Here is a 15,939-nt window from a genome sequence, read left to right as displayed (position 1 = left end):
GGATAGACTATTGATATGAGCTGTGACTCAGTTGCTTCACCGTGACTTTGGGGCGCGTCTGTTTGAACAAGTTTATCAAATGCAACTATTTGCATTTATCTAACTTAAATATAACAATATTAGCATTCAGAAAACTTACCTTTGCAGCAAGTATTTCACTCTCCCTATCTGTAACAAATGTAGCCAATTAAAATAGCAAATGATGTTATCGTTGCGATAACAAAGATAATTTATCTAGTCGTAAATCACTTTATTTGCAGTCACTTTCAAGGTCACCGTGAAGACGCTTTTGCCGCTGCTACCAAGTGGCAACGCTATTTAGAAGTGTTATCGGCTTGCCGCCATAATTAATAAAGGTATTGTGAATTCGTGACAATAACGTATTTAAATGCAAATTACTTTAAAAAAAAAAAGGTAAGTATACCCTTTTATTGAATTTAGTTATAATCGTCAATTTTGTTACGTTATTATTGTAAGCAACAGCTGGTCGTGCGTTGTGCAGCCCTGGCTAATTTGGTATATTCTGCATGACAGCGCTGCGGCCACACTGTTTATTGTAATTCCTTGTTTTTGTGTGGACAACGCAACGACGCAGTTGAGCATGAACGACAATTTAACTGCAAAGGAGGAAGCCTACAACATGGAGCAAGATCAGGAACTTGGTGGTGGCAAACACTACTCGCGCTGCAGCAGTGCTGGCAGCACACACACGCCCAACTCCTCGGCCCACAACTCGGGTAAGTTCAGGTGTTGTTGTTGGCTGTTTGTTTGTTTTGCTAGGAAGCATGAAGCAAAAGCAGCTGATAATTACGTTGGCATTGAGTTACGCGCTATCAGCGCATGGTGTTTTATTACATTACCCTGTCACTATATCTGTCTATCTCTCTCGCGCAGATGACGACGATGATAGCGGCGATGCACGACACTCGTCGGCAGCGAACTCGAACTCAACGCTTAGCTATAAGGAACGACGACGCTCGGCGCACACGCAGGCGGAGCAGAAGCGACGTGATGCCATCAAGAAGGGCTATGACAGCTTGCAAGAGCTGGTGCCACGTTGCCAGCCCAGCGATTCGTCGGGTTACAAGCTAAGCAAAGCGCTGATCTTGCAGAAATCCATTGAATACATTGGCTATCTGAATCAGCAGAAATTGAAGCAAGAAGATGAGAGTGCTGCACTGCAAAAAGAGGTGACAGCGTTGCGAATCATACAGAATGGCTACGAAACGATGCTGCAACATCAGCAGGCAAATCCAGGACCTGAGGAAGCGCGTCTCACAGACGAGGCTAAATTTCAAGTGGTAAGCAAAGCGTTGAATATCACACTTTAAAGGCATTCTAAGTCCCTTCTCTTGCTTTGCAGTTCCAGGCCATACTCGATGAAATGTTTGACACATTCCAGCACATACCCATGGATAGCTTCAAGCAGCTAACCAGCGGCGTCATTCCCTGGCTGGAGGAGCATTGCAAGCCGCACATTCTGCGCAACATTCTCGGTCGCACGCTGCAGCAAATGGCACAGGAAACGCAAGAGAAACAACAGCAGCAACAGGCCATGGATCAGGAAACTGCCGAAGGCGGCTTTAGTTGAAGATAGAAGTAAAATACGTTTGTTAGTTGTCATTTTGGTAAATTGCTTTCATTGCTAGATTTACTGCGTACAAAATAGTAAATGCGTCGTTTAGTTGTTGTAAAATAATTAGCCTATTGACTTTTCCTGCTGCTCCTCGAGCAGCTGTTGCACCATTGTTGCCTGCTCTGTGGCCTCTAAAAGTCGCAACAACTGCAGCAGCACATTTAGTGTATACGCCTTAAAATGCTTCACATGCTCCGATCTCACTTGCAACGCTTCTAGCAGCCGCAGCTGAAAGTGCTTCAATTGCGCCGCTGTCCACACATGACGTGCCTCATGTTGCAGCTTTAACACACCTGCGTGCAGCGTGTACAGCAATCCCTCATAGAAATTGTCATCCTTCAAGCGTGACGCCAGCTTTGCGCTCTTCAGCAAAGCTCTCGGCAGATCACAGCGAAACTCGTGGGCACGAACAAAGCAACTGGCTGCAAGGAGACGCACTTGCTCACAGTTGTGCCGCAACAGACGCCAGCTGAGGCGTCGAAAACGCAGCAGCAATTGCGTCGATTGCTGCTCTTGGCCCGTGGTGCACAGATGCTCCACTTTGCTGAGGAAGCCGAGGAACAGAATTATCGAGGAGGTGGTGATCTGTGCGCTATCGCAGCATTGCAGCATGTGCTCACACGCCTTGGGCAGCAGACAGGCCAATTCCTCATAGTTCAATTCACTCGGCTCCCAGGCGAGTTTCGTCTCAAACTCGGTGGCCTGCCGTTGACCCACAAGCTTGCCCAGACTGGCGCCAAACAACTGCAGCGCCGCATTGGAAATTGTCCACTCTGCGTTGTCAATGTGCGCCATGGCCACCATCATGATCTCGTTGTAATATTTGCACATGGCAGGACGCAGTTCGGTGTCTCGCACCAGCACACAGAGATAATGCAGGGCGAGCGCCTCCCAGCGATCATGATTGATTGCGGCATCTGGTAAACTGGCGGGCAACTCTTGAAGACGTTGCAGAATGCGTTGCACGGCACGATGCAGCAGCTGACGACGCGTGTTGTCGTTCTTGAGCACATGCAGAAACATGATGGAGAAGCCGGCACCACGTCGCGTGGTGCTCACCTGGCGACAATCCGAGAGCAGCTCGCGTTCCAGGCAATTGTACAAGAGTTCGAGTCCTTCTTGCTCGCTGGCTAAACTGCGCGTCAACTTGCCAATGCTCAAGCCTGCAGCTTCGATGGCTCCCTTATGACGACAGCGCGTCAACACCGCCACATTGATGTCCAAGCAGCGCTGCAGTGCAGCATAATCAGGCTCCTCAGTGGCGAGCAGCAAATTGCAGCCCACACTTGTAGCCAAGTCGCAAATTGCCTGCAAAAAAAATATATATATTGTTAGTTTTGCTATTTTCAAGTTGAAATCAAAAATAATGTAAAAAGTTGCTTTTGGTTTGTGTCTTCGTTAAGTACTGGTTGAAAAACAAGCTATGGGTTGTATCTTAACTAAACAATTAATCAATTTAAATAAAAAAAAGTAATAACTAATCAATAACTATAAAAGAATCAATACAAATTACAGAATTATGAAATTTATGATGATAATAAGGCTTGAAATAATGTAAAAAAAGATACTTTAGGTTTGTGTCTTCGTTAAGCATTGGTTGAAATACAAGCTATGGTTTGTGTCTTAAATTAACGAAGTGAGTTTCATTCTCTGATCAAATTAACTAAATAAACTAAGAACTAATCAAAAATAATTGAAGAAACATAATAAACCATATATTAAGGATAATCGACTTACCTTTAGTGTAAGCCAGAAACTCATGAGCAAATACTTGCGACAGGCTGCCGCTTCCTCCGCTCCTGCCTCGTAGACGCTTTCGCTGACCAGCAGCTCCAAGCTCTCCTCCATGTCCTGAAAGCTGGCAGCTGTAGCAGTTGTAGCAGCTGCTGCCTCCTCTCGCCGTGTATTCGCCACATTGAGAAAGTCGAGCACAATATTTAGAATGCGTTCGAGCAGCGGCAACAGCTCAGTTGTTGCCAGCGTAGCCTCCAGATGGCGACTGCCACCACTCACCAGTTCATCGAGTATGCAAATGTGCCCAAAGAGATGTCCGCCAGCTGCTTTGGCTGTATGCAGCGGATCCTTTTGGAAACTCTCAAGTTTACTGCGCAATTGCTGCAACGAAGCAGCATAAAGATCTCTAGCTGGCTGTTGCTCCTTGAAGCTGCGCACCGCGAGCTGCGCATACTGCGAGACTAGAGAACATTCATCCACATCCGAGCTGGAGCAGAGGGTTTCACAACGATCCAAGCATTTCGAGCTATCCACAAGTTGCAGCTGCAGTAGCAGCGATACCGTCAACTCCAAGGCATCATCGAAACCCTGCGGATCGTTGAGGGAATCAAAGAGTAGCTGGGCCATTTTTTGCGGCTCGAAAACGCTCTGATCCAAAAGGAAAGCTCCGAGCTGTTGATTCTGCTGCGTGCTGCACATTTTGGCATTCTTTGTGACTTGTTCGCTATACAGCGACTTAAGTAAAATCTCCATCAGCTTAAGCGCAAAGATCTTCGGCTGATAGACGTCGCTCCGCATGTCCAGCTCAATCAGTTGCTGTAGCTGGCAAAAGAAGCGTTTAATATCCTGAGCAAGTGCGAGAACTCCATCGGACTTTAACGCTTTGTTAAAATGTTTGGCAGTGTGATTTATGATGTTGGGCATCTTGCCCAGCATTGTGTTGCGAAACTCGGAGCTCTCCACGCCGCGATGTCGTTCCATGAAGTTGTAGAAGAACTCCAGGCAATCTTCCACAGCAAAATTGCTTAGGTTATCCACCAGAAACTTGAAGATCAAGAGCTGTGCATCCGTCTCAAAGCAACTGCAATTGGTCAAGAGTTCAGTGCTGATTTTAAAGAAATGCAGCTTGGACGCCAAATTGATTTCCTTGGCAAACATGCTAAATATCAAGATGAGACGATGCTGGTCGCTAGCGGAGCGCGCCACCTCCGAGCTGACCAGAAATTCCACAATCTCTGGTTTCGCCTGCAGTAGCTGAAAGAGCGCCTCGTGCTGCTGAATCCGCAGAAACCACTGGGAATGAAAGTTTTGGATTTCCGCCACGCTGCCATTGACTAACAGATCCACGGCCAAAGCAAGCAGCTCCGGCGACTGCTGGTTGCTCAGACTCTTCACTGGATATTGGCTGGCTGCCCGCAAACCTTTATAGCTTAGACTCAGACGCAATCCCGCGAAGAACTCCTGTTCGCTGTGTCCACTTGCTCCCAGCAGCTCAGGCAGTGGATGGGAATTGAGTATGCCACTCAGCAAATAGTATTTATTGCGATTTGTCCAGGGCCAGAATTCCACGATGAGATGAAAATAGAAGAATGCCCGTTCACGCTGCTTGCAGCAATGGTTGTAGAGGGTCAACGTCTCCTCCCGTGATCCCGTTTGGCTCTGACGCTGAAGACATTGATAGAAATGCTCCAGTTGCAGAGAATGCAATTGCAGCTTGGGGAACTTCTTCACTAGCAGATTGAGGGCCTTCAATTGTGGTACCAAACAGCTGCTGTTCTGCTGCAGTGCCTCAATTATGGCAGCAATGCACTTGGCTTCAATTAATTCCTGATCGAGACATGTCCAGTGTTCTGTCAGCAGCACTGATTGCAGCTGAAAAAAAGCTGAAGGATGTTCGCCGGTCAACAACTCTGGCAAATCCTTAAAATGTTCATCCTCCAATTCATATTTGTGCACAACGTGATAATAAACACGAAAGGCGACGTTGAGCGCCGCCTGATTGATGCTTGCCGTGTCCGATTTGTGCGATTCTGTTTCGATTTGTGCGGCCAACTTGTCTGCCACCTCTTTGGGCGTGGCGTCACCCAGTGACTAAAAAGGAGTCGGAAGGAGTGAAAAAGGACATTAAACACACATACATACACACGTGTAGTCGGCGTTTTTCGTAATTAAGCTTACTTGCAGATAGGAGAGGCAGTCACTGTGATTCTTTGTCTGTTTCTTGCCGAGAGACTTTGAGGTAGCCATTTGGTAATATTTGGCACGGCTAAAACCGTATTCAAGCGTAAAAAACCTAGTAAATAAATTAATAACAAATTACATCGCTACCAATGTAACCGCAAGTGCAAATTTCAAATATACCAATTGGCTGACAACAAATATACGAAAACATACCATTTCCGCGAAGTGAAGCGTTTGCACAACTATCGATAGACATATAACGGATGCGGTGTTTTGAATGGCCATTTGATTCATTCGAGTAATAAGTGAACAAAGTAAAGAACTTTTTAACTAATTCTTTACAACACTTACTTAAAGCTGAAAAAAACAGCTATTAAAGTTAAGTACAGATGCAACCAAGATACATTTCTTTGTCTCAAATAGATATGCCGAAAAATATACCATTTCCGCAGAACACAGCGCTTGCGAATATATCGATAGGAGCGTAACGGTTGCTGTTTTTTGAAATAGTATGTAATTTGATTAATTTATAAATATAAATGTTAAAATAATTTGTGGTTTTTTAAAAAACTTTCTATAATTCATCTTATTTTTAATTGTTAATAGCAGTTATTAAAAATCAAAGCAATTACAATACAAAACACACAGGGCTGCACAACTGTCTAACAGCTGTTGCGTGTTTATTCAACCAGGGCAGCAATGATATTCCACACCAGCAACAAAAAAGACGAGAGAAAAAACAGTTCAAGATGGCGAACGATGCGAGCAAGCTACTGCTATCTTCACACCAAGAAAAAACCAGTCATTATACGTAAATAAAACACATAAAATAGTTCATTTCATATATATTTCACTAAAGCATATTCTCTGTTTGTCCAGATACCTGAAAGAATTTCGCGTGGAACAATGCCAATCGTTTCTGCAGCACAAATGCAATCAGCATCGTCCATTCGTTTGCTTCAATTGGCATTTTCAAAATCAGCGTCGTCGGCGGCCCGTGCGTAAACGTGATGGAACATTTAATTATAGTGCTGATAATTATTGCACCAAATATGATGAGACCACAGGCATTTGTCCCGAAGGCGATGAGTGAGTAGATATGCATATATAGTTCAAAATTTCAATTTCATTTTTGTGGGGGGGGAACAAGAAATTGCGTCGTCTGGCCTCAGTGTGAACAAAAAGAAGAAGAAGCAGTGCGAGAAGTTAACGACGACGCCAACGACGTAGTATTTTTGTCGTTTCCTCTTTGCGCTTTTATTTCTTTGCAATGTGTGTGTATCTCTCTTTTGCTTCGTGTGTTTACAAACAAAAACTTTGGTGCGGGTCAAAGGGAGGGGCAACAACAACAACGAAACGTTCGTTGTCTAGCTGAAAAGTGAAATTCAATTGCGTCTGTACACAAAGTGCGCGTCTGTGTGAGAGTGTTTATGTGAGTGGGGTGTGTGTAGGCGCACCCTTCGACTGCGAGGTCAACGTCGACGTCGTCGCCCGCCCACTGAACACGCTAATGCAAAAAGTGAAAGTGATTTTAGCGATTGAGCTGCTCGGCAATTCTAATCAGAATGTGCTTGTCTATGATGTGTTTTACTTAGTGGTGGTTGTTGCTCACATACAGGCACTCATACACACGCACGCAGGCATACACACACAAATGCGCAGCAGTAACTGCTACAAGTGTGTGCGTCATTGTTTTTATTGCGTTTCGCTTTTGCGCGTTTTCCTTCGGTTTATTTTGGTTTTCCCCCCGGCATCATCATAGTAATATCGTTTCAAATGTACAGTTATTGAGCAGAGCTTTTCCCACTTAAAGCTTCCCGCAAAGCGGGAAGAAGAAGCGAACCCAAAACAAAAATAATACGCAATTCCCGTTTTTCAGCAATAGCGAAACGCGAAATACCGACAACACTTTTGACCCAGACTTGAATGTTTTGTATACACACACACACACACATACATATGTAGATAAACATGCATGTATGGTGTGTTTGCGCCCCGCTTTTATTACTACTTATTTTTTGGGTTTGAGTGAACGGCTGCTTGGGCTATTTTTAGACACGCGCTGCCGTCTCCATCTCCTTCCTTGTCTGCGTCACTTGAAAAATGTATCACTGACTTCCTCCCTTCCACACAGATGCCCTTTTCTACACCGCACAGCCGGCGACACTGAGCGTCGCTATCATTTACGCTACTACAAAACGTGCATGTGCGTACACGATACGGACAGTCGTGGCTACTGCGTTAAAAATGGTTTACATTGCGCCTTTGCACATGGCATGCAGGATCAACGTCCGCCGGTCTATGACATTAAAGAGCTGGAAACACTGCAGAATTCGGACATAACGCTGGACGGCACCAATGCACAAAATGCTCTGGACAAGGAGCGCAATCTGATGAACGAGGATCCCAAGTGGCAGGATACCAACTATGTGCTGGCCAACTACAAAACGGAGCCGTGCAAGCGTCCTCCACGTCTCTGTCGGCAGGGATACGCTTGTCCACAGTATCACAACAGCAAGGATAAGCGTCGCTCGCCACGAAAGTACAAATACAGGTGAGTAATGAGTGTAGAGTGAAATATAAATAGAAGTGAATTAATATTGAATGCCTTTTACAGGTCCACACCATGCCCCAATGTGAAGCATGGCGAGGAGTGGGGTGAGCCGGGTAACTGTGAGTCCAGCGACAATTGCCAATATTGTCACACACGCACCGAGCAACAGTTCCATCCGGAAATCTACAAGTCCACCAAATGCAACGATGTCCAACAGGCTGGCTACTGTCCACGCAGCGTCTTCTGCGCCTTTGCCCATGTCGAACGTAAGTTTTCAATGTCACAACTTTTCAAATTTGCTCAACTGTCTATAAAAAAGTGTAAACATCAAGACAGCTAAGCAATTTTAATTGTTTATTTTAATTTAAATGGGCTTTAAGCGCTATTTTCCACAACCATAGCTGGGGTGGGAGATCAGTTGAATGAATTTATATGTATATAGTGTAGGCATTGTTAATTATTGTATGTGGATGTGTGATTTGTTTAACTGTGTTTTCGTTTGTCTTTTACTCACATCCCATACATACAACACCTGTTCTTGGTACTCTGAAATAATTGAACAATATGCGAATGCAATTAATAAACCGCAACCGCTTTTGCGCTGCTTTGTCCCCCAAATTTACCTCGCAAAAGCTTATGTGGTCAGCGATCAGAAGAAGCGTGATCACGAAATTGCTTTAAGCGAACTCATTTCCAATGGCTTGTCCGATTTGAAGGTGCAGGATGAGGTCGCTAATGGCAAGCTGCCACCAGGACTGCTGCAGCTGAGCAATAATGTACGTATTATCCCATTAGCTGATTGTGTGTGTGTGTGTTTATGTCCAGATATCAATGCTAACAATCGCTAACAATCACTCACCTCCTAAAAAACCTAAATCAAACAATCAAACACCACCACAAATCCCATCCGAACCGATCACAAGCTAATCCAGCTAACAGCATCTCAATCAAACAATCAATCAAGCAAGTCATGGCGTACTTAGTTCTGCTCTCTCATGTTCTATTCCTCGTTTCTCTTTTGTTTAATCTCTTTCTCGTAGTTATTAAATGATATTGATGGTAATAATACCAACAAAATGTTGGTTGATGCTTTGGAAAATACAACAAATTCCAGCAAAATCCTTAATATCTCATTACCAATGGACAGCATTCGTGAGTAGAGAATACAAATACAATTCTGATTTCAATTGATGTTCATTTTTGATTTTTCATTGTTTTTCAACGATGGTTGTGGACAAATTGACAGCGCTAAAAAAGCAATAACTAATTGTATCTATACACTTAACTATATCAATATAAATAATGCGATTTCTCCCTCTATCTCTCTTGCTTCGTCTGGCAGCATGTACTTTGGATGATCCACGCGAGAACTCACTGTCGGCAAGTCTGGTCAACAATAGTTTATTAACACGTTCCTCGGCGCCAATTAACATTCCTAATACGACACTAAGTAACTCTATAAACGGTGAGTCATTGTCCAAAGTTGACACTTCCGTGAGATGCTAATTTGTTGTTTCAATCTTTTTTTTTTTTTTTTTAGACTTTAACTCTGGTGGATTTGCCGTCAACATTCCCAGCAGCTCGCTCACCTATAGTCCAACAAATCATGCCAATCTTTTCAGTGTTTATGGCGGCTCCAATAAACTGAGCAATTCTCTGTCGGCAGCCACACAGAACGACAGCAATAGCATCTTCTTTCCATCGCGCATCATCTCGCCAGCCTTTGGCGATGGCTTATCAATTAGTCCATCAGTTAGAATATCCGAATTGAACACCATACGTGATGACATTAACAGCAGCTCAGTGGGCAACAGTCTGTTCGAGAACACTCTTAATACGGCCAAGAATGCTTTCAGTCTACAATCGCTACAGTCGCAGAATAACAGCGATCTCGGTCGCATGAACAACGACTTGCTCACAAAGACAGCACAGGTTCAAAAGTTATCGGCTCGCCTCGAGGAGCTAATGTGCAAGCTTAAAATTGCCGAGCTACATCGCGACAAGGCCAAGCAGGAGGCCGTAGAGTGGAAAGAGCGCCACGATTTAGTGCAGATTCAACTTAATTTGCCCGGCGAGTTGCGTGATTTATCTATTCAGAAACTAAAGCAATTGCAGGTAAGTCAATAACATGTATTCATTCAATTTCATTTGTTTACCACTGTTAATTTGCTTTCAGTCGAAGCTGCGCACCGATTTAGAGGAAGTGGACAAAGTATTATATTTGGAGAATGCCAAGAAGTGCATGAAATGCGAGGAGAACAATCGCACAGTTACTCTCGAGCCCTGCAATCACCTATCCATTTGCAATACTTGCGCTGGCTCCGTCACCGAGTGTCCCTACTGTCAGGTACCGGTTATTACAACCCATACATAGGACATGCTTCAATTGCAACAGGATTATCGTTGGGTCATCGGACCCGATTGATTTGGCGCGAGAGAAAAGAAAACAAACCTACACACTTTAATCGTAAGCCAAATGTTGATCGACTAGCAAATATGTCAGGCTGGGCATATCGCGCAGAGCTTACATATATATTTGAATAATATGTATGTGGATAATTCATTCATACTAATATAATTTATATTTATCTATATGCAAATTAATTATCTTGGATATTAGCAATTACTAGGCACAAAATATGTAATTCATTACTTAGCAAGCTGATATGCATTTCTTGAATATTACACCACAGACACATTTTTATTTTGTTTTCGGATACCACAAGAATTATTAACATATTTAATTTTGTGTTAGTCTTAAAATTGTATTCTTTTTTTATTTTACTTTTACATTTTTTTTAAACTATGCTCTCATGACATTTTATTATGTACAAATCGAATTTCACAATGGATTTTCTGTTAAATGTTTCTGTCACTTGCAGTCACTATTCACTAGTATTAATATAAACAATTACCAATTTTTATAACATTATAAACAGATACAGAAGAATATTGTATAATTTTTCTAGCCACTTTTAGTAATTGACTATAAACAATTTTAAAACTACAAACAATACGACTAACAACCACCAGTGATTTTTATATGCCGATATTCAAACTGCAGATACTGATTCATACTGAGATATGTATTAATATGTTTTTTTTTCTTAGATATTTTCAAATGCTAATTAAATGAAATTGAATTGAATTGAATTAAGAGAGATCTCGGAGCAAAGTACGAATTTTATTGACTTTGTCGATGGATCGATCCTTTGAATGACTTAAAAAAATCAAAGCTACATACTTTTTTTGGCCGCACAAAATAATCATAATTCTAAGGACTATAATAAATAGCTATTATACCTATATATTATTTTTTTCATTAAATTCTGCATTCAGCAAACATTTGTAATACAAAACAAACAAACTATACAAATTGGAAAATGTTTCAATCATTTGGTGTATTTTACTTTTATACTCTACTAGTTTATTATGTGATTTTGTTAGTGCTCTAAGTACAATTCATGCTACAAACATATTTTTAAACCTAAATATATATACATTATCTTTTTTTTTTGTATAAAATGAAAAGCTTCCAATTTAAAGCCGGTCATAAAGTAGTTAAACAATGTGAAGTCAAGAGAAATACAAAACGGTATATGAATGGCCAATAAATGCGGTACAAGAATATATATATTTATATATATATACAACAAATGAAAGCGTGTGATGAATAAGTTTAAACAATAATCGTAACACAAGACAGCGAATACAAATAGAAAACAGTCGATGTTAAATGTTAAACGAAGCTAAAGTAAAAACCGTCTTCAACATTTTTTTGCGCAAATTAAAACAAACAAAAAAAAGATAAATAGGAACGGCAAACGTATGGTAGCTTATGAAGAAAACGAAAGTTGAGCATATATATTTAATATAATGAACTCTAAACGTATTAATAGTTATTAAACTAATGGCGGAAACAAGTTGGATCACTTAGGGCATGAAAGTAAACTATTTAAGCAAGAATTTCAGAAGCAGAAACTTAGGCATTTATTGAACATAATTAACAAATTAATAAAAGTGAATAATAAATTGATCAATATATAGGTATACACATACAAAATAAATCTATTTATATACATACATATATATTATTGAAAAACATATGAGAATATATTTTATAGCTAACTAGCTAAGCAGCGCAAAGGCTTTTGTGTGTATGTAGTAGCCAAAAAAAACAAATTAATAAAGAAAAAAATATTCAAAATAATAAATGAAATAAACTAAACAATAATTAAATGTGCATGTTAATGTGTGTTAAAATTAAATGCTTTAATATTATAGCGCTACCGTAAAATGCAACAACAAATTATAAAACTATGAATAATGAAAAATTTAAAGCAATTTGCAATTGATAATGAAAATTCTAAAAAAAAAAACAAACACGCGATTACAAATTGGTTTTATAATGGAGCTGTTGAGTGTCGACTAAAATCTAATGCTTATACTAATAGCTCTCACTCTATCTTTCAAAGTAAAACTAAGCGAAAAACTATAGTATAACCCTATAAACTCTGAATATTTGGGCACAAAGTATATACAAACATATAGCAATAAAAATAAAACACAATCTAAATCTTATCTAGAAGCACAAAAACAATGAAAAAGAAAAACAAAACACTTTCCAAGCAAGAAGAAAAGAATCATTTATTGACAATTCAAATGAACAAAATGAAATACAACTGATAAATCATGAAAACTGACAAACTGAAGACATATATACACACACACAATTGTATGGGAAATGTATGTATTTTGTATACGCTACTGTAAGAGTGATCTTTATGTGATTTTGAAACTACTTGAATATGTGATCCAGAAATATATGAAAAAAAAAAAAAAAAAAGAATCAACAACAAAAATCGAAGAATGAACAAAAATATGAAAATATACATTTATGAAAGCTCTCGCCAGCAGCAACAAGAACAAAAAGAACAACAACAACAACAAAAGCTAACAAATTGCTACCAACTAAACTAAAAAAAAACTTGATGTACAACCACAATGCATATATATAATATACATATAAAAGCTCCAGCTCCATTTAGAAACAACAACTACAAACATACACACATCAACACATACACAAAATGACAAAACAAAAGAAGAGGAAGAAAACTAAATGTCTAAAATATGAAATTTAATCGTAGTTAGCTTTAGAGTTCTATGAAAAAGAAAGAAAGTCGGTCAGGATTCAGAAATAAATGGCAATTACGTAGAATTAGTACAATAAATGAAATGTTTGCTACTAGTTGTTTCAAAACTTAGTTAATACTTTTAACAAATTTATATGTAATATTACATTAATAACAATTAATCATCATAATCAATTATGATACTGTAACTAAACGGTTTAAACTCAGATCAGAACCGAGAAAACACTACACCAAACCAAAACGTTGAACACCGATAAGGAATTTTTATGTGGAAATCCTGTTAACAGATTTAAAGTTAGAGCAGCATATTAAAATTAACAAATAACAACAAATACTTAGAGTGCAAAATGTAGCAGAACAAAAAAAAGCCCACAATACAAAAAAACAGAAACAATACAAACAAAGCAACAAATGGAAACAAGCAAATGATTTTTATAATGTGTCAACTAAACTCTAGAAAAAACAAAATATAAACATTTACTAGCAATTTTTACACAATATGCTGAACTATGAACAAGTTCTTTTACATAGGCTATCATTTATATAAGAAATTTATAGAATACTCTATCTATGAAATCTATCTTCTGCATCAATCAAACAAATCAAATCAATTCCAAAACAAATTTCAAGCCAAGACACGATTGTTATGGTTTGTGTCTTGGCTAATCACTTACCGTGTGTTATTCGCTCTCGTCAATCTTAACTCGTATCTCAATTGGCAACAACTTGAAATGTCCGTTATCAAAAAAAAATGTGGGAATGTGTTTTGTTTTTGGCATTAAATATAGAAATACGATTGCAATTGTTTGCGTTAGAAATTATCAAAAGTGCAGTGAACCTTCATTTCCGATCGAAATCGAAATCAAAAGCGAAAACACAAAAACAGTAAAAAAATACTAGAATTGGATGTGAGTTTTGTAGTTTAGAGTGCCACGCCCCGTCTGGCACATGTTGTAGTTAAGCAGAGTTATTAACTAAATAATATATAAAATAAATTGGTGTGACATTATATATTTATATTTTAACAATAAACAAACAAACAATAGACAAGAATAAATGCATTTCAAAGAAAGTCAACTGGTTATGCAACTGGATTAACAAAGAAAGAAAGAAAAGAATATTCATATTATGAGCAATAGCGATTCTTTTGTGTGTGTAGAGTTAACTATTTGCAAATGTGTAACAAATAACAAATTGAATTGTTCAACAAGACAACAAAACAAACAAATGATATAGACAACAAATGATGATGATGAGTACTACTTATTTATATACATACATAACATAAAAACATGTATGTATGCTATGCAATTAACAAATTGATAAATACAATATACATACAACATATATAGATATATATACATAGATATATAGATATACTTATTAATAAATAAAAATGTGTTTAAAGGCAAAGGTTGCATTTCTTTCTGTCTTCCTTCCTTCCACTGTACAGTGAAACAGCATCGACGACGAGCAGACAAAAGCCAAAGCCAAGGCGCTTGTGGTTCCCATGCGTGATTTCAATCTGCACCAGCAACAACAACAACAACAGCAACAAGAGTAACAGCAACCATAGAGTGAAAAGGGCAATATAAAAAGGCTAAGGCAAAAGGCAACAACGGCAGAAAACTCGTAAGAATTTTAAAATGCACGATAATCGTTCAGTGATAGCTAAGCAAGCCGACAATGCCCCTGAACTGCTTGCTGCTGTCTTCTCCCTCTCCCTCTCTGTCTCTCTCGCTCTGCTGTTGCCGCCAACGCGCTGCTAACTGACAACGGTGCCTGGCTGCCACTTTAACCTGAGCCCTCCTCAGCTTCAGCCTCAGCCACGGTCTCAGAAAGGTCCAGGGAGCCAGTTTGGAAACAAGGTACGATGCGGCTGCCGATGCTGTGACTCTGGCTGTTGCTGTTGTTGTGACTCTGGCTGCTGCGATATCGCCGCGTTCGCGCGTTAAACACAAGCGCAACAATTTTTATTCTGTCAGCGAACGCGTGCCTGTATTTGTGTGGTCCCGGCCTCAAACTGGACTGTGCTCCTTCTCCTTTGCCATCTCCTTCTCCTTGCCCATCTCCATCCTTTGCCTGTCGCTTGCCTGCTGTTTTGCTGCTGCTGCCTGATGATCTTGCGTGGAGATCTCACGCGCATGCGCCCTGTTTGGTGCCCTTCTCTTCGGGGCATATTAGCTGGCAAATGCAATTTGCTTCCTCTGAGAGTATAAATAGTTTTTATGAGCGCAAAAGTGTTGCCATTTTTCATGTTGCGCTAAACGGGCCAAAGTCTTGACCAACTCTATTTATAGACCGGACAAGAGCCACACACACACACACACACACAAAACCCACAAAGCAGAGCAAGAGCATCAGCTTTGGCTTTAGCTTTGGCATCAGGGCTTTCATGTTCATGTTCTTCGGTTGTGTTTCGCACGCTGCACGCTACACGCATTTCCACTCGAAACTTGTTTCGCTCACAGTATCCTCGCCTCCTGCTTCCTCCTCTTTCTCCACCTCCACCAGCCCCGCCGTGATTTGTAACACGATACGTTTTGCCGCCGTCTTGTTGCAAAAGGGTGTGCGAGTATGTATTTTTGCGGGATACAAGACGAACTCTTCTCTGGCCATCTCTTCTAATGCATTTTTCTGCTCTTTTGCATCGCTGACTGTCGGACTCTCGGACTATG

General features: G+C 40.2%; 3 protein-coding genes across 4 annotated transcripts; 2 read left to right on the top strand and 1 right to left on the bottom strand.

The window, feature by feature from the left end:
• The first annotated feature begins 15 nt into the window (after positions 1 to 15).
• Positions 16 to 1,700, top strand: LOC132785201 (max-like protein X). Its single transcript, XM_060791194.1, has 4 exons — positions 16 to 41; positions 442 to 737; positions 895 to 1,301; positions 1,364 to 1,700. The coding sequence occupies exons 1-4, from the start codon at positions 16 to 18 to the stop codon at positions 1,589 to 1,591; spliced, it is 957 nt and encodes a 318-aa protein (XP_060647177.1). The 3' UTR covers positions 1,592 to 1,700.
• Positions 1,700 to 5,720, bottom strand: LOC132784113 (uncharacterized). The gene is made up of 3 exons (XM_060789518.1): positions 5,549 to 5,720; positions 3,374 to 5,461; positions 1,700 to 2,944 (listed from the first exon to the last, which is right to left on the bottom strand). The coding sequence occupies exons 1-3, from the start codon at positions 5,615 to 5,617 to the stop codon at positions 1,700 to 1,702; spliced, it is 3,402 nt and encodes a 1,133-aa protein (XP_060645501.1). The 5' UTR covers positions 5,618 to 5,720.
• A 557-nt stretch (positions 5,721 to 6,277) lies between these two features.
• On the top strand, positions 6,278 to 13,690 carry LOC132784892 (RING finger protein unkempt). Of its 2 annotated transcripts, XM_060790786.1 has the most exons (9): positions 6,278 to 6,362; positions 6,431 to 6,640; positions 7,686 to 8,105; positions 8,169 to 8,371; positions 8,739 to 8,881; positions 9,146 to 9,257; positions 9,448 to 9,570; positions 9,646 to 10,220; positions 10,282 to 13,690. In XM_060790786.1, exons 1-9 carry the CDS (start codon positions 6,301 to 6,303, stop codon positions 10,477 to 10,479), a joined length of 2,046 nt encoding a protein of 681 aa, XP_060646769.1. In that variant the 5' UTR covers positions 6,278 to 6,300; the 3' UTR covers positions 10,480 to 13,690. The 2 variants fall into 2 exon arrangements, with proteins under 2 accessions (XP_060646769.1, XP_060646770.1); XM_060790787.1 differs by lacking the exons at positions 8,739 to 8,881; positions 9,146 to 9,257.
• Positions 13,691 to 15,939: the final 2,249 nt, after the last annotated feature.

The sequence above is a fragment of the Drosophila nasuta genome, chromosome 2R, assembly GCF_023558535.2.
Source record: "Drosophila nasuta strain 15112-1781.00 chromosome 2R, ASM2355853v1, whole genome shotgun sequence".
NCBI lineage: Eukaryota > Metazoa > Arthropoda > Insecta > Diptera > Drosophilidae > Drosophila > Drosophila nasuta.
The sequence above is the reverse complement of the archived record's forward strand: the minus strand, read 5'-3'. Positions and strand labels throughout refer to the sequence as shown.